Source organism: Rana temporaria, chromosome 2, assembly GCF_905171775.1.
Source record: "Rana temporaria chromosome 2, aRanTem1.1, whole genome shotgun sequence".
NCBI lineage: Eukaryota > Metazoa > Chordata > Amphibia > Anura > Ranidae > Rana > Rana temporaria.
In genome coordinates this window covers 244751995-244772474 of record NC_053490.1, presented here as the reverse complement: position 1 = coordinate 244772474, position 20480 = coordinate 244751995, and the positions used below count along the sequence as shown (strand labels likewise).

General features: G+C 40.0%; 1 protein-coding gene across 1 annotated transcript in view; it reads right to left on the bottom strand.

The window, feature by feature from the left end:
- LOC120926622 (dynein beta chain, flagellar outer arm-like) overlaps positions 1-20480 on the bottom strand; it is a 533844-nt gene that overhangs the window by 443455 nt on the left and 69909 nt on the right. The window contains 6 exon segments of the mRNA XM_040336739.1: positions 2791-2969; positions 5074-5278; positions 7193-7338; positions 16092-16235; positions 17511-17646; positions 18700-18909. Of these exon segments, the coding sequence (XP_040192673.1) occupies positions 2791-2969; positions 5074-5278; positions 7193-7338; positions 16092-16235; positions 17511-17646; positions 18700-18909 (1020 nt within the window).

The following is a 20480-nucleotide window of genomic DNA, read 5'->3' as shown; positions in this document are numbered from 1 at the left end:
GCACTGATGGGGCACTGATGTGACACTGATGGGGCACTGATGTGACACTGATGGGGCACATGTGTGCACTGATGGGGTAGTGCTTGGCACTGATGTGGCACTGATGGTGCACAGATGTGGCAGTGTTGGGGCACAGTAGAGAACTACTGGGCTTAGATGTGGCACTGCTGAGCACAGATGTGGTACTGCTGGGGCACATATGTGCACTGAAGAGCACTGATGTGCACTGCTGGGACAATGCTGGGGTACAGATGTGCACTGATGGGGCACTGCTGAGGCACAGATTTGCACTGATGGGGCACTGCCTGAGCCCTTGTAATAGATAAGAAAAAGCTCACGCTGCAGCTTCTCCCGCCTATCCTCACACGATTGGTGTGAGGAGAGCAAAGAATCGAACATGACGCTGTTTTTTTGACAGTGAGCCATCACAGGGTTAAAGGGCCTCTGGGATTGGCTCTTTACTCCGATCCATGAATCGCCGGTTCCCTAATACCCGGCGAGCACAGACACCCCCGTGTGCGCACCCCAGGGGCTGCACGAGTGGAGCACGATTCTGGCAGGACTTCATTGTACGCCCTCCCCGAATTATCCAACTGCGCTGTAGCAGTCATTCGGCTATGGCCCAGTTGGCAAGTGGCTAAAATCCATTCAACCAATGATTTGCACAGGCTTGTCTCTTAATCTGTTGGATTTTCTTCCATGCATCTTCTAAAATGTAGTACTAATTTAAATGTTGTGTTATTTTATTTATTTTTTACATAAACTGATATTAGATTTGATTACAATTTACACGAAGAAAAAACATTATGAAAACATGTAGAACTTGTCCTCCTGAACAATTGCCTATCAAGAAGCCCATCAACAGCTTTAGCAAGATAACTGCATACCGGCATAATCGCAAAAATATTATATTTCTGCATGAAAACCTTTGGTCATGGTCAATAAAAGTTTGTTCAGGCTGGTTTCACTCATTATTGCTCACTAATTAGTAGTAAGCTCTTTTCACTAACTTATTTAATATTCATCAGAATTATGAATAATAAATGTCTTTCTTCTGTTTCAAACAATTTTCACTGATACATTCTGACAGATTCTCAAGAAGCAAAAATTTGTCAAAGAGAATTTAGCTGTCTTGAATATGTTTCTGCATATCTCTTGGTAATATCTTGCCCTGACTAATTAGTATTGATGCACTGTGGGAGGTAATTCCATAGACGACACAAGCTGTGAGAGTCCCAGAACACTTGCTGCTCAGAAAACTTCAATGGTAAATGCATATTTTGCTATAACCTGTATCATGAAAAATATAAATTCTATTTTATATATTTTTTTATTTCAACTTAAAAATATTTGAACCCATCATTTAAGCTATATACTCTGAGCTCATAAACCTACATTGTTCTCAAAACAATAAATGTAGCTCCCACATTTTTGACCTATGATATGCATTTCAAAACTTGGTTTGCAAATGGCAAAATCCTCATTATTTTTCAAAACAGAGTATTCAGTAAATCTATTCTGTGACCTGGAAATTATGAAACATTGAGAAAAAGAAAGTCGCTGGGGATATTTATCCTACCGTTCCATGCTTAGGAATTTTTTTGCCATCATTATATAGATATCATTTCACACCTAAAGAGAAAAGGTCTAGGGAGATATGTTAAGTCTTGAAGAACCAACTAGGGACATTAAAAACAATAAACAGAATTTAGACCTAGTGTTTAGATTGATTGTTACAGTATCAAATACTGTTAACCCCACTAGAGATACTAGATCAGCATGAATAATGATTTCTACAGCCTGACTAAAGTAAAATGACCCCAGAAACTGACATCCATAAGCAAAGCAAATGATTCAAGCAATGCCTGATATAATTAACTGGCAAGCGTTAACAAGCAACATCAGAAGTGCTTGTCATTGCACGCAGGGCTTTTCTAAGGTGTTGGAAAACTCTGTGGCTGCCCAGCAGTAGTTCTTTATAATTAGTTATTATAACTTTTGAACAACAAAATAGATACAAATGCATAGTGGAATAACTGCATAGTTCAACAACGAAAACAGATACAATGGAAGCATGTGCTATGCCTAAACAACCATCATGGGATTTTTTTTTTAGACCTCTCAGTGAGTCTTCTAGTACAGGTTGAACAATAAAAATATATATTAGGTTAGTGTCAATATTCAATACTGATTCTACACTTGAATGTATTATACATCAACTGCTGCAATACATCTTGTCAGTATTAGTCAACGTATTGTATATATTTACTTGCTTACATACTACTTAATCACAAACACAATTTTCTTACACTCAGTTGCTGATGATAACCCAAACATGCAAAAATTGTGCTATAACTATGGGTAATCTAAATACATTAAAGGTTTGTGCCTTTCTTTATAAAACATAGAATTGGAATAACCAACAAGCTAAAAGCAATTGTTGAAGTGTGGAATTATAAAACCTTTTTTTCCATTCCAAGCATTTATAGCACTTTTAAGCTTCCCTGCATATGTCTAATGTGTTCTGTTGAAAAGTACAGTTAAAAAAAGCATCCAATTTTGAATCTTCTAATTAGGATGGAAACTTCAGACATATGATGACCGTATTAACACTGCATGGGGCCAACAGACTGTTTTCAATGTTCTCCATGTGACTCAAGAACTTATCTTAGGTGCTAATTCTATCTCTGATCCCAGATCATTCCAATAAAACCAAGTCATGTATAGGGTCATGTGAGCAGATTGTAGTGAACATGGCCAGCATTATAATAGTGCTTTACAAATGAATACCTGCAATCTTTCACTCCTTTGTTCACTGTCTCCACTATATTCTCGGCAGAACTTAATCTGAGTGGAGAGGTACGCCACATCATTTAATGTAGAGAGGACCCAGTGCCTAGATTGCTGGTCCCCAACATCCACAGATGCCATGGATATTCTGTCTTCATTATCTTGGGGTGTGTCCATTTCTAAAGATGATAAAATAGCCAAAACATTTGTAATTCTTGTACATCAGTTTTTTTGTATAAAACAGGCAACTACAAAAATTCAACTCAAAACAGAATATAAAACGTATTAAGTTAACCTCCCTGGCGGTATTGCAGAGTGTGGCTCGGGGATAAAATTTCATTACCATTAGCGGTAACCCCGAGCCACACTCAGGATTGCATTGCAGAATCCTGGTGCAGTGTACCTTGTCACCAGGATCCTGCGATGTCCCCCTGCTGTGTCTGCGGGCTGTGCCCTCTGCCAAATGTCTCTGTGTGCCGGGCTCCGTTCCCTGCGAGCGTCGCGACACACGGGGGCAGGGCCCGGCGGCAAATTCAAAAAGTACACAAAACATAACACACACAGTACACTGTAATCTTACAGATTACATTACTGTATCAAATCATATCACATCCCTTTTGTCCCTAGTGCTTTGTCCGGTGCCCTGCATGCAGTTTTATATTATATATACAGTTCTTTCTGCCTGGAAACTTGAGATTGTCCACGGCAACCAAAAAGTGTCCCTGTACGTCAAAAGTGGTTTTAGACCAGCTAGAAAACAGCGATAGTAAATTAGAACACTTGCAGAATTGAGCAATTCATTTTATTATTATATTATAATTTTTTATAATAATTTATAGTTATTTATTATATTATAATTTATGATTTCGTGTTTCAAACTTTAGCATACCCGGGATGTCTACTAGACTCTTGTTTGGACAGATTTAAGTGTGTTATTACTAAGAATTACAGGCCTACAATATAAAATGCCAAATTTCTATGCAAAACAATGTACCGCTTTGAGACACAAAAATCTGACATAATCATACCACCAGGGTGGCTACAGCAGTTATGTAGGTTAATTGCATGCTATATGCATTAACATAGCATTATAACAGCAATACACATGATATTTTACTAATCGTCCCAAGTTCTCCCTTTACAGAATTGAAACATCTCATTAACTGTATCAGGAAGGACATTTAAACAACTACACTGATAGATTGCTGATGAAGAGTCAACATTTTGTATAGAATTGGCCTTAAAGCAATAATTAATGTCAAGCAAACTGCTATAAGAACACTCCCTGGAGCCTTTGGGTAATGTTTTCTACTATTAATTTCTATCATTATTTATAGTATTAAAGAAAATATGAATAAATTCATTGATTGAGAAAACCCCCTTTGGGCTATCCATATGCTTTTGTCCCAACCCAATTAAAACAAACAAGAAAACATGATCTTAAAGCATACCTGTTGGTAAGAGCAATGTACTAAATTAATAGCAGGTTGAATTATAATGGAAGCTCTCAACAGATATCTCTGATGCCCTGTACACACGATCGGTCAATCCGATGAGAACGGTCTGATGGATTTTTCCATCAGTTATCCGATGAAGCTGACTGATGATCAGTCGTGCCTACACACCATCAGTTAAAAAAATTGTGTCAGAATGCCTTGATGTAAAACACAACGACGTGCTGAGAAAAATGAAGTTCAATGCTTCCAAGCATGCGTCGACTTGATTCTGAGCATGCGTGGATTTTTAACCGATGGGGCCCACACACGATCGGTTTGGTCTGATGAAAACGGTCCATCAGACCGTTTTCATCAGACAAACCGATTGTGTGTATGCGACATTACCTATTTATGTGTCCTTCCACTGGGCCCTTCCAAAGTTAGTATGCAAATAATGGCTCTTTGATGGTTGCTACATACTGTAACTAAAGGACATGGTAGCACTGTAGTGACCAGAGGATAGAACCACAGCTTGCAGTGGGAGGCGAGAGGCATCTGACACACCCAGAAGTGTTGAATGCTAGTGGCAATTGTAGGTCTTCAAGTGGCGAAGAATAAAATCGCTATTTGCCAGACAGATAAGTATTCTTCTTATTTTGCATGCCCTACTTTAATATTTCACATGTAGAGACAGGGTTGTTTAAATTAAAACACAGATACTTTTATATTTTGTAGAACGACTCATGATAAAAATATAAAATCTACAAAACCACTACAGATAAAGTTTAAGAAGCAGGCATTGCTGTGCATCTGTGGAAGTTATTTGAAAACAGTAAATATTACATACTTCTCTCATCTGCAGCAGTTTCCCCCATGGAGGAAGTCTTGTTTATGAGCACCCGCCGGGCCCCAGCACTGTGTATCTCTTTTCTCCTTGTTATAACGGTGCTGGAGCGCTCCATGGCTGCCCACAGGTGATGCTGAAGAGAAGCTTTTATGCTGTTTACAAGCTGCGGGAGCCAATTCTCCACAGGGCCACTACATTCAAGAGGCTGCAATAACAGAGAAAACGAGTTACCAGCTAGGAACTGGTCAGGATGGAGCTTTTCCAAACATCTTAGCAAGTTGTTTGTGATCATACTGATATTTCCTTTGATGACAATAATAGTATTTTTATTCAAGCAAAGTCTTTAATAAAATATTAGCATCAATAGAGATAGTGAAGACCTTGAATATAAAATTTAGATATACTCCATTAAGATATACACTGTAGACCACACAAACACCAGTCAAACCAAAAATATATTTTTATACAGTTTGCAAAAAGAAAAGCTATTAGTTATTTTCTTTTAATTTGCATAATCAGGTTCTCATTACTCATTCATTTTAAGGTAAACATTTGAAGGCTTCATAATCAATAGCAAGCGTTGAAAACTGTTCATTATGCTGTACATTAGAGCTTATTAAGCCTGAATAAACAATTTGGACTTATTTTACAGTATATGCCAGTATAATTTTAGGGGTAAATCAAAATTATATTATACTGCATTTTGTAAATTACATGAGAGACAAATCATATCCCAGAGCAGTTCATATTTTATTGGAACTGCTAAATAAATCTTTGATTACACTTCCTTGGTGGGAACTCTTAAAGTGGAAGTCCAGGCAATTAGAATAAAATAATAGAGGTTTAAAGTAGAAAAATTTACTTTATAGGCACCACTGATAAAAAAACGAATTTTATCTATAACAATTTATACATAAGATTTTAAAATTACTTTTAAAAGCAATACTATTGCATTCTACAGTGAGAAACTAAATATCTTAAATTGTTGCTGTTGGTGTCAGAAGTAACGAGTCATAACAACCCGGATACATGGGACACGGCTAGAGAAATAGGTAAGTAACAATTGAGCAAGCTCTACATGTTTCGTAAGGACTGCTTTTTCAGAAGCAGTCCTTACGAAAGGTTTAATGATATCATTAATAAAAAAAACTTATATAAATTATAATAAAATGCCTAACATAATATTTATGTCATGCAGTTATTACAAAATGATTCCACCTGAGGTACTGGCAAATACAAAAACACAATTATCTGGTTTTGCTTTGCAAGGGGTTATAGGAAGCTAAAATAGACAGAATATGGTACTTATGTTAGCTGGATTTAAATACAATTAGAACATATTAATTGTAACAGGAGGGCCTGTGGGACCCAGAGGCTCTTGCAGGGTGTGGGGTACTCCTGTTTCAGCTTCACCAATGACTCTTGTGTCTAAAGTCATCCTATGTCCACTAGGGGCATAGGATGACTGAGAAATTATATCTTGGATTACAAAAGATGGGACAGTAATGATAATTCACAATGTATTCCAGGAAATCTTGAAATATTACAGGTTGATGATTCTGAACCTAACAGGTCAATAGAAGAGTGACTCATTCATGTGGGAACACAGACTGTTAAGGGGTAATTAAGTCTGCTACTGTCATGTAAACTAACCTTAGTCTGGCTTCTAAAGACCTGTCATTGTGTTATGTTAATTGACACTGTATTGTGTGAATTTCTATTGATGATAGATGTGTAGCTCATGTGAATTGTGTCAGACCTGGTGCCAGAAAGTCTGACTAAAAGATGGGTATTGGGCTCATTGTATAATGTTGTGGGTGGAGTTCAGTCATTGTTTCTTGGGGTTTCTAACTGTATAAAAGCTTGAGTTTCCCATTAAAAAATTCTATTAGTTTGAACCTCAAACAGAGCTGTGTCTCGTTATTGGGGTTCACCTGCTGGATTGTGGAGTGTCGATAAGCTGTCATGGGTTGGGGGAATGGAATATCTTAAAGGGCGTTAACCCCTGACCGTTACATTAATGATTACATAACTGGGTGTTTATATCTATAAAGTATTCACATATAAAAATCATCCAAAATAAACATTGTATAAGTCAACAAAGGGTTGTTTCACTTACCTTTGTAAGGTAAAGTTCTTCCCCCAAAAAACTTCTTACACCCAAAATCTGGTTACACTCATGTTCTGAGTTAAACTGATGTATAAGACTGTGCACATAATGAAACATCTTCACTATGTAGCTGCTTAAAACATTCAGATCATAACCTGCAGAGGTAAACAATATAGAATAAGAACAAAATAAGAAATATATTGAATAGGAAAATAAACAAAACAAAATAAAAAGAACAAAATAAAGACAGTTGTGGGAAATGTAGCTTGCACAACACCAGCACTGGTGATTGTACATAATTTTATTTAGCAGATGTTGAGGTTATTCCAGTCACAAAAGAAAAACATATACATATACATACATAAATGGTTTCCTCTCCATCACGTTTCTCACCCATATCAGAACAAACATGTTTTCCTTTAGGCCCCTTTAACACTGGGGCGTTTTTCGAGTGTTTTTCGAGCGTTATTCGAGCGTTATTCGAGTGAAGCCTCATCTGCAATCCCAATGTGCTGGTAAAACACCGCTAAGACCCTAACTTTTTAGGGCGTTTTTGCAGTGCCTCAGTGTGAAAGGGTAAGGCGTTTTTACAGCGCTTTCAATTCATTTCAATGTAGAGGGGCGTTTTTGGAGCGTTTTTTTCAGCGCCCAAAAGCTGCTCCAAAGATGCTGCTTGCAGGACTTTTCTCAACGCCCCCCCCCCAGTGCAACGACCTCAGTGTGAAAGGGTAAGGCATTTTTACAGCGCTTTCAATTCATTTCAATGGAGAGGGGCATTTTTGGAGCGTTTTTTTTCAGCCCCCTAAAGCTGCTCCAAAGATGCTGCTTGCAGGACTCAGTGTGAAAGGGTCCATTGAGATGCATGGAGAGCGTTTTATGAGCGTTTTAATAGTGCTATTTTTAACGCTAAACGCTGTAAAAACGCTTCAGTGTGAAAGGGGTCTAATTTCCAGGTTCAACCTTTATGCAGCCTGTATTCTTTTTATCTATTCTATATTCTCTAACGATACCTTTTTAGCTATCTATTTATGCTGTTGCTTTACTAATTCAAAAAGTGTAGTCATAACACCAGTAATAAAAATACCATCTTATATGTTTCAGCTCTGTCCATCTAACACCATGTCTCATTCCTCTTCTCCTCTATGAATTATCTCTCTCTCTAAAGATTCTCTTCAGAATGAGGAATGCCAGTTCTCAGACTGTTGTCCTTGTCAATAATTAATCCATTAAAAAAGTTGGAATAACAGCAGGATCTTGCAAAAATACCAAAGTTTATTGGCTTATCAGGTAAAAATCTGAAATGCAGAACCCCCTGACGTATTTTGGCCACACTGGCCTTAGTGAACTGGTAGGACTAAAGCCAGTGTGACTTAAACACATTGGCCTGGATTCAATAAGGACATATGCCGCGTAAGTCCACGGATGCGCCGTCGTATCTATGTGCCTTATTCAGCAAACAAGGTACGCCTGAATTTTGGCTTGATCCGACCGACGTAAGTCTCCAACACCGTCGTATCTTGGGCGCATATTTACACTGGCCGCAAGGGGCGCTTCCATTGATTTACGCGTTGAATATGCAAATGACTGAGATAAACCGATTCACGAACGTACTTGCGCCCGTCGCTGTAATCTACGCCATTTACATAAGGTCGTACGTCCGGCATAAAGTTATTCCACCTAAAGCAGGTGTAAGTCATGTTAGGGTATGGACCAGGGAACAGCCGTCGTATTTTACGTCGTTTACGTAAGTCGTACGTGAATGGGGCTGGGCGTAGGTTACGTTCACGTCGTAGGCATTGAGCCGTCGTATCTTAGGAAGTATATGCGACGTGATTCTGAGCATGCGCGTGCATGCGCCGTTCGGTCGGCCCTTCATTTACATGGGGGCACGCTTCATTTTAATAGATCACGCCCACCTTCAACCTACTTTGAATTAGGCGGGCTTACGCCGACGAATTTACGTTATGCCGGCGCAACGTACGGGGCGAGTGCTTTGTGAATACTGTTCTTGCCTCTCTGTTTTACGTCGGCGCATATGAGATGCGCTACGCTGGCCAAAAGATGTGCCGCTCTACGTGAATCCGGCTAAACAGTGGGTCTGCTATATTGGATTTTAACCTGACATGTTAATAAAACTTTTGCATTTTTGAAAGTACCTGCAGTACTGCTTACTTTTTGAATTCATAAATATGGATTCCACCTTAATCATTCCACTGAAGCTACCCACATAAAGATGCCAGTCACCCACTGACTGCAAAATCTGAAGGTCACTACTCCAGGTCACTACTCCTAGGTCAGCAGAGCTTCACCTCATCCATGTGCAAAGTCAACAGCCTATTTGCTTAGTAAATCAATCTGACAACTCTTTTATATGCGCAATCACCTGGATGGCCTACAGATCCTATAAGCCATGTCATGCAGCCTCCACGGCATGCAGCCAGGAGAGGTAAACTTCCATCAAGTACACCCATACTGCTAATGTGAGAAAAATACAAGGGCTGTGATTGAAAATCAGCTTCGGAAAAAAATGCTAGCTGACTGGCTGGTATGCTGAACCACTGGCTAAAATACCTTCCAAGTCAGTAATTAAAAAACGGTATCAGTAAAGTCAGGATAAAGTCAGAAATCTCAGTGAAGATTGAAATAAGAGGGTCAACATGATAGCAAAGCACTAAGGCCCGCGTACACACGATCAGTCCATCCGATGAGAACGGATGGTCTGATGTGCATACACACCATAGGTTAAATAACCGATCGTGTCAGAACGCGGTAACGTAAAACACAACGATGTGCTGAAAAAATGAAGTTCAATGCTTCCAAGCATGTGTCGACTTGATTCTGAGCATGCGTGGGTTTTTAACCGATGCTTTTGCATACTAACGATCGGTTTTGACCTATCGGTTAGGCGTCCATCGGTTCAATTTTAACCACTTTAGCCCCGGGCCTGTTTTTCAGAGTCGGTGTTTACGAGACAAAACCATTTTTTTTTGCTAGAAAATTACTTAAAACCCCCAAACATTATATATTTTTTTTTTCTAACACCCTAGAGAATAAAATGGAAGTCATTGCAATACTTTTTGTCACACCGTATTTGCGCAGCGGTCTTACAAGCGCACTTTTTTGGGAAAAAATTCACTTTTTTAAATGAAAAAATAAGACAACAATAAATTTGGCCCAATTTTTTTATATATTGTGAAAGATAATGTTACGCCGAGTAAAATGATACCCAACATGTCACGCTTAAAAATTTCGCCCGCTCGTGGCATGGCGTCAAACTTTTACCCTTAAAAATCTTGATAGGCGACGTTTAAAAAATTCTACAGGTTGCATTTTTTGAGTTACAGAGTAGGCCTAGGGCTAAAATTAATGCTCTCGCTCTAACGATCGCGGCGATACCTCACTTGTGTGGTTTGAATACCGTTTTCATATGTCGGCGCTACTCGCGTATACGTTCGCTTCTACGCGCGAGCTCGTCGGGACGGGGCGCTTTAAAAGATTTTTTTTTTGCTTTTCGCATTTATTTTTATTTATTTTACAATTTTTAACACTGAAAAAAAAAAAAAAAATTATCACTTTTATTCCTATTACAAGGAATGTAAATTGTAATAGAAAAAAGCATGACAGGTCCTCTTAAATATGGGATCTGGGGTCAAAAAGACCTCAGATCTCATATTTAGGCTTAAATGCAAAAAAAAAAAAAAAAATTTGGAAATGTCATTTTTTCAAATGACAAAAAAAAAAATGTTTCTTTAAGACGCTGGGCGGGACTGACGTTTTGACGTCACTTCCGCCCAGCGGAGCTATGGGGACGGGCGAAGGAGATTTTTCCTTCAGTCTCGTCCCCGCTCAGCTGCCGGATGGTCGCGATCTCCTCCGCCGCTACCGACGGCTCCGGTAAGCGGCGGAGGGCGCGGAACAGCGGCGGGAGGGGGGGGCCCCTCTCCCGCCACCGATAACGGCGATCTTGCGGCGGATTCGCCGCGGAGACCGCCATTATCGTTAACACGGCCGCCCACAGAAGAGATGAATATCTCGATTGTGGCAGCAGCTGCTACCGTTACCGAGATATTCATCTCTAAAGTGATGACGTATAACGGCGGTGGGCGGTCGGCAAGTAGTTAAAGCAAGTTCTATTTTTTTTGACCGAAGGTCAACTGACCGATGGGACCCACACACGATCGGTTTGGACCGATGAAAACGGTCCTTCAGTCCGTTTTCATCGGTTTTGACCGATCGTTGACCTTAGTGTTTTGAGAAGGATAGATCATTGATGACACCCTCTCATGATATGTTTCCTTTTATTGCATATACTTTATATATCACTCTCATAATTGAAACCCAGAATACATCACCCATAAAATGGATCTGTAGTTTTTAGCTGCTCTCCATTTGACACACAGAATGTAAATACAGGAAAAAATGTCTGCATGCATCTGCTCATGAGGCATTGGCATCAATCTTGTGAACCTATATTAAGCAATGTGATGCTGCCATACAAATGTTTGTTTTGGGCTATAGTGGCTACTATGATGTGTGATTCAGTTAAATGACAGAAAATCGAAAGTGTTAGGCCTCGTACACACGACCGTTTTCCTCGACAGAATCCATCAAGAAACTTGGTGGCAGAGCTTTTTTGTCGAGGAAATCGGTCGCGTGTATGTTTTTCATCGAGAAAACTGTCGTGGAACTCGACGAGAAAAAAAGAGAACAAGTTCTCTTTTTCCTCGTCGGGAGTCTCAATTTCCTTGCGGTGTTCCTCGTCGGGCTGGTTTTCGACAAGAAACGCGTTCGTGTGTATGCTTAGAAACCCGCGCATGCTCAGAATAAAGTATGAGACGGGAGCGCACCTTCGGTAAAAGTAGCGTTTGTAATGGAGATGGCACATTCGTCATGCTGTAACAGACTGAAAAGTGCAAATCGTCACCTACCAAACGTTTACTTAACACGCAGTAACATGAGATTAGCAAAAGCAGCCCCAAGGGTTGTGCCAGTGGAATCAAACTTCCCCTGCCGTCGTATGTGTTGTACGTCACCGCGTTTGAAAACGACGAGATTTGGTCTTGACAGTGTGTACGCAAAGAAAGCTTGTCAAGATTCTCGACAAGCCTAAAAAGGAACTCGTCGAGGAAAACGATGTTTCATTTACGACGAGTTCCTCGGTCGTGTGTACGAGGCCTGATAGTACAATAATGATAGCAAAGTCACAAAGTGACCATATGGCTGTACGCTTCTCTTAATAAGAAATAAGCAGTAGCTCATCTATGTTATTTATTGTGACATACAAGATCACGTTTTAATCATGCACATATTTTATCATCATAATAATGCTGGAATTTTGAAATAACATAACTGACAGGATCCAATTGCTGATGATAATATTAGATTGAAAGCTAGACTATTGTGACTGACAGAACACCACAGAGAACAAGCTGAAGCATTCTGTTGTCCCGCTGATACCATCAGCTGTTGTTTGTGCATATACAGAGTTTGATGTTGGAATCCAACAGAAAAAGCTAGCGGGAATTTGCTGCAAATGTTCAGGGGGGGGGGAAACATTCTGAATTGCAAATTAACATATGTAGCTCTGGAGTGACCTGAGATGCCTCTGATGCTTTATTTATGTTCATACTTGGGAACGAGAGAGAATTAAATGCTGGAATTGCTCACACAAGGAATAATATACGTGCAGTTTGATGAAGATCATGCTGCTCTGAACAATAAACCGATGAGATAGGATCACAGACAGATTGGTTTTATTGTCACTTAAAATTTAGAAGCATTTGGTGCTTGGAAATTTGATGACTTCCCTTACATGTTAAAAGACAGGCTTTGCTAAAGGCAAGATAAACAGCTCATAATGCATTGCATCAATGAAGTAAAATACATAATTTGAATAACAATCTCCAAATGATAACAGTTTATCACAGAAGAGCATGCTTTAGTCTTAGTAGGTGTACACTTAGTTTTATTTATAAAAATTACAGAAAAGAAAAAACAACTTGTGGTGCTAACTGTAAATTAATATTACCAGTAGCTACTAAAAGGAAAGTTGCACTTTGTAAAGGATTTTTTTCTTAGTAGAGATGGTGAAATTTCACTTTTCAAAAAACACCCAATCATGTGCAAGGGAAAAAAGTATTTTTGCTTGTATGCGATTGGATGATGGAGGTCAGCAGAGCTTCCACTCATTTACCAAACTCTGGAAAAATTCCCTTGCAAAGTGAACAACCTATTTTCCTCTAGTAAATCCACAGCGATGTGAGAAAATTCTAGTAAGAAACTGACTGACTGCTATTGGTACCACTTTCAGTTTGCTCTAGTCTTCAAAACAAAGACACAAAGGGATTGATTTACTAAAGCTGGAGAGTACAAAATCTGGTGCAGCTGTGCATCGTAGCAAATCAGCTTCTAGCTTCAGCTTGTTCAAATTTTGACAAAAAAAACCTTGAAGCTGATTGGATTCTATGCAAAGCTGCAACAGATTTTGCACACTCCAGCCTTAGTAAATCAACCCCAAACGCTAATATTAAGAAAGCAAAGAATCATGTTTAAAAAGCAGAGCAGCCAATCAAAAATCTGCTTTTACTTATCTTCTCAATGTAAACTGTTAAGCCCTGTACACGCGATCGGTCCATCCGATGAAAACGGTCTGATGGACCGTTTTCATCGGTTAACCGATGAAGCTGATTGATGGTCAGTCGTGCCTACATACCATTGGTTAAAAAAAACGATCGTGTCAGAACGCGGTGACGTAAAACACAACGACGTGCTGCAAAAAAACGAAGTTCAATGCTTCCAAGCATGCGTCGACTTGATTCTGAGCATGCGTGGATTGTTAACCGATGGACGTGCCAACAAACAATCGTTTTTTTTCTATTGGTTAGGTATCCATCGGTTAAATTTAAAACAAGATTGCTTTTTTTTAACCTATGGATACATAACCGATGGGGCCATCAGGTCCATCAGACCGTTCTCATCGTTTTGACCGATCGTGTGTACGCTGCATTACAGTCTACATATACTCTAATTGTTTGCTAGTTGTTACTACATAGCACTGCACCCGTTTCTAAATAACCTGAGTATCTAAAAGACAATCATAAAAAGCCCCAATGGTAAGAGAACCTATTTCCTAGATAAACCTTCATATTTTTTTCTCTTTTCCAAAACTTTGCTTAAAGCGAAGCTACGCCGTACAAAAAATACTGCAGCTGCTGACTTTAAATATTAGGACACTTACCTATCCTGGAGTCCAGCGACGTCGACAGCAGAAGACGAGCAATCACTCGTCAGTCTGCTGCCCCCACCACCATCCTCGGTGAGGGAACCAGGAAGTAAAGCATTGCGGCTTCACTGCCCGGTTCCCTACGGCGCATGCGCAAGTCGCGCTGCGCCGTGCTCACTGGTCCCACTGTGTTCTGGGAGCTATATGTTTCCCAGAACACAACAGGGAGACGGGAAGTGACGCACTATCCGCAGGTCCCCGCAGAGTGGACTCCTGGGAGTGGATGCAAATACCTGTCTTAGACAGGCATCTGCACCCTCCTCCCTCCTGAAAGATGCTAAATGTGACACCGGAGGGGGGGAGGGTTTTGATGAGCAGAAGTTCCATTTTAGGGTGGAGCTCAGCTTTAAAGCAAAGTAATTATGGAAAAAAAAAACAGAAAGGTGTGCATGAGGCTTTATCCATCAAATAAAATGGTTTCATAATTAACAGTTAAACTTCATAATCTCTCAAAAAGGAATGGGGGTGAGGGGACAGTTTCTGTACTCCTGGTAAATATTTGTCAGAATGTAGATGGCTTCACATGGCATGAGAATACACTAAGTGCCCATTCACATCTTTGCATATCGGTGGACAAGGTTTGGCAAGTCACAGTGCCACACAATACACTGCCCATTTCATTTTGATTGTTACCCCAATTCACCAAATTTTTAGTTAAATGCATAAAAGTCAATAAGGTTATGTAGAGATTGATTTGGTGGTTCTTAAGGCTGGGTTCACACCAGTCTGGTATGAATTCCAGCTCCGTTTTCCCTGCGAAGAGTGGTTCCTCTCCGTTGTAGCTGCAGATCAGCTGAGCAGGGAGAGGGGGAGGTGTAGTGAGGAGGGGGAGAGAATTAATGTTCACAACTGAACGCATCAGCGAATCAGATGTGTTCCCATAGAAGATAATGGGCCTGAATTCGCACCTTTGCCGGACCGCACTGCCTAGAAAACGCACACGTTCTTTGGGCAATGCAGAGTGCGAATGCACCACAGATATGTGAACCAGCCTCATTCAAATGAATGTATTTTAAAATATCCTGTGAATTGCATGCAATGTAAGCTACATCCAATTCGCATAGGTGTGAACCCAGCCTTAGGGTATCATGTGCTTAAAAAAAAAAATAAGAAGCTCCTTTCCACTAAATTGGATAAATGAATGTAACTAAACTATCCTAGATACAGCCCACAAAACAAATCACAAACTACTTCAGCATTGTTTTTATTGTCCCCAACCTTGCCTATATTGAAACATGCACACTTTTGCTACTAATAATAATAAATAGAAATACACTGGAAAGACTGCATATTACATATTAAAGCTGGGTACACACGTATCGAAATTCGGACGGTTTCTGCTGAACTTCAATCTGTGTGTAGCCCTGTCTTTGTCAGAATACAAAAAAAGCAGTGGGGGAGATCCCTGCACCCACATTGCTTTTGTGCATGCAGGAATCTATGAGGTTTTTTTTTCATTCAGCTTGCTGGTTGAACAAAAAATAAACAATAAAATGCACACAGTGTTTACTCCGCTTAAGTAATTTTACAAATGTTTTTCATATGGCAGCAGACAGTAAGTTAACATTTTCAAGCAGTGAAATTCAGGCTGTGGCTTGGTTAAAGCTACATATTTCAAAGACTTACCATAGCACACAATGTTAAGGGTGTCTTCCAAGGACAAGAAAAAAAGTCTTGGAAAAGCCTGTCTTTTTTGTTCCAGGTGCAGTCGGACGGCACGCTGACAGCGCTCAAGTTTGTAGTTCAGCATGTCTAACAGAGACTGTAGTCCTGGAAAACATATATTTTCAGAACTTACATATTAGCATCATGATCAGTCATGTAAAATCGAAACTTTTGGACTTTAATTATTATAACTGTGCAGGCTTACTTAAGTTTTACTTAGTTTGTCTGAAGATGACTTGAATATTAGAGTAATGCTAGGCATAGATGCTTCTAACAATATCTAATGAAGAGCCCTATAGTTGTTAACATTGTTCTTTATTACAGGGCACTAGGTTTACTAGTTTAAAGAAGTGTAGTCATTAGGAATAAGCCCTCGATAAGAGTAAGCTAGATAAGGGTGCAAATATATTTTTCATTGTATATATCTAACTGTGCCTGGTTACCTTAAAAAGCTTAATTTTAGGAAGATATTACATAAAACTTTTGATCATGTTTATATTCATTACAACATCATTAATGTACCGTATACACTCGAGTATAAGCCGAGTTTTTCAGCACATTTTTTTGCGCCTGATCTCCCGAAATTTGGGGACCAGCCTACCGTAGGTCCCTGGACCCCAAACTTGGCACACATGTAGCACCACTCTTCCTCTACAAGTGTGCAGAGTTTTTTGTCCGGGGGACCTACGGCCGGAGAGCACCGATTTTTCAAAGCCTGGGAACCCCTTTCATAGACTGCAATGTTAAACGGTAATTTCTCCGGTGAATTTGGGGACCCGGTACCGGCCGGTCGTAGGTCCCCTGGACCCGGAACTTGGCACACATGTAGCCCCATTTCCATAGACTCCCATGTTAAATGTCAGTCTAGTCATGGGCACAGTGAGGCATGGACACAGTAACGCATGGACACAGTGAGGCATGAACACAGTGAGGCATGGGCACAGTGAGGCATGGGCACAGTGAGGCATGGACACAGTGAGGCATGGGCACAGTGAGGCATGCACATGGACACAGTGAGGCAAAGTGAGGCACAGTGAGGCATGCAGATGGACACCCTATGCTTATACTCGAATCGATACGTTTTCCCAGTTTTTGTGGTAAAATTAGGTGCCTCGTCTTATATTCGGGTCGGCTTATACTTGAGTATATATGGTATATTAAATTGAATATTTTTACACTAGTATATGAGTTTGATGTTAATAATCACCCGCACAGCAGTAACCAGTCTGGGAGAAGTAGGGACAGTACTCTGAGCCAATCAGGGCTTTCTTGCTTACAGAGAACATGCTTACAGAAAGAATGACATAGGAATGACCTAAATTGTGTGCTGTTGCTCCCTCAGTACTTACTTTATGCTTTAGAAATGGAGGCCCCACTCACCTCTTCGCATGCAATTCTGCAAGATGTTTGGATTTTCTTCCACAGATTTCATCAGTCGACAAAAATGGTGATGCACATCAGCAAATAATATGGCTTCTCTGGGCATTGCGACACGAAATGCTAATGTGGAAAACACCTAAGCACAAAAAAATAAGAAATTAAGTGTATTAAAATCTCCTAAATGTGGAAAACACAGATTACCATTAAAAAAAAAAAGTTTTGCTGAGGACACTGACTAGGGGAGTGCTGGTTATGGTGGGGGGTGGGGGGTGGGATTGTACTGGGTATACACTGGCCTGGGGGGTTGGTAACTGTGATGGGGGACTCTGACCTGAGAGAGTATTAATTCTGCTAGGGGGCACTGACTTAGGGGAGGTGGTGATTGTGCTGGGGTACATTGACCTGGGGGTGATTGATCTATGGGACAAACTCAATCTCAGACTCTTGCACTATATACACCATATCATAACTTACAGACTCCTGCACTAAATATGCTAAATTGTACGTTACAGATTCCTGGACTATATACACTAAATTGTGCATTACATACTCTTGTACTATATACACTATATTGTACATTACAAACTCCTGCCAAAGTGTTCATTGCCTCAACAGTTGTTGTGCGCTAAGTCATCCCTAACTATTTTAGTGAAGTTCTTCTGTAAGTTAGACTCAGACAAAGTGTTAGCTCTCTGTCTATGTTTAGTGTATATAAAGTCATATGAAATGGAAGAGCTTCATTTTTTTTTAAATGATTGTGCTGAGGTTTATACACGTCTGTGAGACTCTTACCTGTGGTACAGAAATCAAAGCATTTTTATATGTACATACAACAAAAAGGCTTTTGTTTTATTTCATATGATGCTCCTTTAATCCCCTCTTACTGTTATCACAATTTAGCTGCACCCACTTTTTGCCGTTGCTGCATTACTATTCTACTTGAGGTGACAAAAGATGCCGTGGGTCATTTACAGTTTACAATCCTAGCAACAGCAACAGCAATGAAAACAATGCCCACTCTTCGCAACAGTGCACTAAGCACATCATTTTTATTTATCAAGCAATGAGGCTCGACTTATGATCTTGCACAAGGCCCACTAATTTCATAAAATGCCTCTGACTGTATACCTCTTTCTACAGGCCATTAAAATAAAATAAACTGAAAGTATGAGATTGGGTATATGAATACCTCTTCAAGTTGAGTCCATCTATCTTGCACGGAAAGCCACAGTTGGACAGTTGTTTCAATGACCTGTAACTTCTTCTGCCATTTTGTCACATCATCAAGAAATGATCCAGCTTCTGCATAGGGTTGAATACTGGTCAGCACTAGCTGATGATGTTCCAGTTCCTCAAATATAGACTCGGTGTTCCTCAGGAGTTGGACCTTGCCAAAGTCCTAATTGAGATATCCATAAAAAATACAATGGGAATATTAAATCCTTTTTGCAAAATCAAGATCATTAGAGGTCAAAGTATCTGTATGATATATTTGGGTTTAGGTGCTAAACAATGGGAACTAAATGTGTTGTCTTAACCTCCCTGGCGGTATGATTCTGTCTGGAATTACGTACCAAAAGAGGTACAATTATTTTGCAAGGAAATTTGGCGTTTTATACTGTAGGCCTGTAATTTTTAGAAATAACTCACTTAAATCTGACCAAGCAAGAGTCTTGTAGGCATCCCGGGTATGATTTTTTTTTTAAAACAAAATTATAAATTATAATATAATAAATAATTATAACAAATAATAATATAATTATAATAAAAATTATTCAATAATGTAATCAACTCAAAATCACTGAAATTTTGCTCAGTTGCAGAATTGTCGCTGTCATTATTTTTTTTTTATGACGAATTTCCCCACAAATCGCTATCGCACATTTCTGCAAGTGATTATAATTTATTATCGCTGTTTTCTAGCTGATCTAAAACCATTTTTGACATAAAGGGACACTTTTGACAATCTACAGTTTTTAGGCAGAAATGACATTTTTTATTTTATAAAAGTACATGCAGGGCACTGGAAAGACCACTAGGGACAAGGGGGTGTGTATTTTTACATACAGTACTGTAATCTATAAGATTACAGTATACTGTATGTAAAGTGTTTGTTTACTTTTTTTTAATTTGGCGCCGTTCTCCGCTCCCGTGCGTCGTAACGTCGCAGGGAACGGAGATCGGCGGCACACGGGGAGACTGTGAATCGAGCGAGGAGGTCCCGCTCGCTCACACAGCGGGGTGGCATCGCTGGATCCAGGGACAAGGTATGTAACTTGCCTGTGGATCCAGCGAGAAGGTAAGCCGCGCCGCTGCACACTCTGCACGTCCACCCCGAGCGTGACTCGGGTTAGAGAGGAAAAATAACTGCATTGGGATGACATATGTGGTGCTTTACTAAGACCCATTTCACACTGAGGCGCTATAGCGCTAAAAATAGAGCCTGCAAATCGCCCTGAAAGAGCGGCTCCATTTAATGAAGTGTGAAAGCCTGAGGGCTTTCACAATGGAGCTGTGTGCTGGCAGGGCATCAGAAAAAGTTCTGCCAGCAGCTTTTTTGCAGCGCATTGAAATCAATGTGCAGCGCCGCTAAACTGCCGGCAAAGCGTGCGGTGCTTTTAACCCTTTTTCAGCTGCTAGCGGGGGTTAAAAGCGCCTTGCTAGTGGCCGAAGAACTCTGCAAAAATTACGGTAAATAGAGGCGTTTTACCACTGACGCCCGGGTGCTTTCAGTGTGAAAGCAGCCTTAGAGCAGCTCTTGCCATTCCCATGCTATCCCATCTAACAGTACTATGCTGACAGCTGTTGTAAGGACTCTGTCAACTGTCAACCAGGAGAAAAACATGATTCTAACCAATTGGCAACAGAGGATTGATATCCCTGCATCTGGGTAGACTTACTACACAGACATACTCTGCAATCCTCTACATCCAACATCTAAAGTAAAGTCATATTAAACACAGTGTTTTA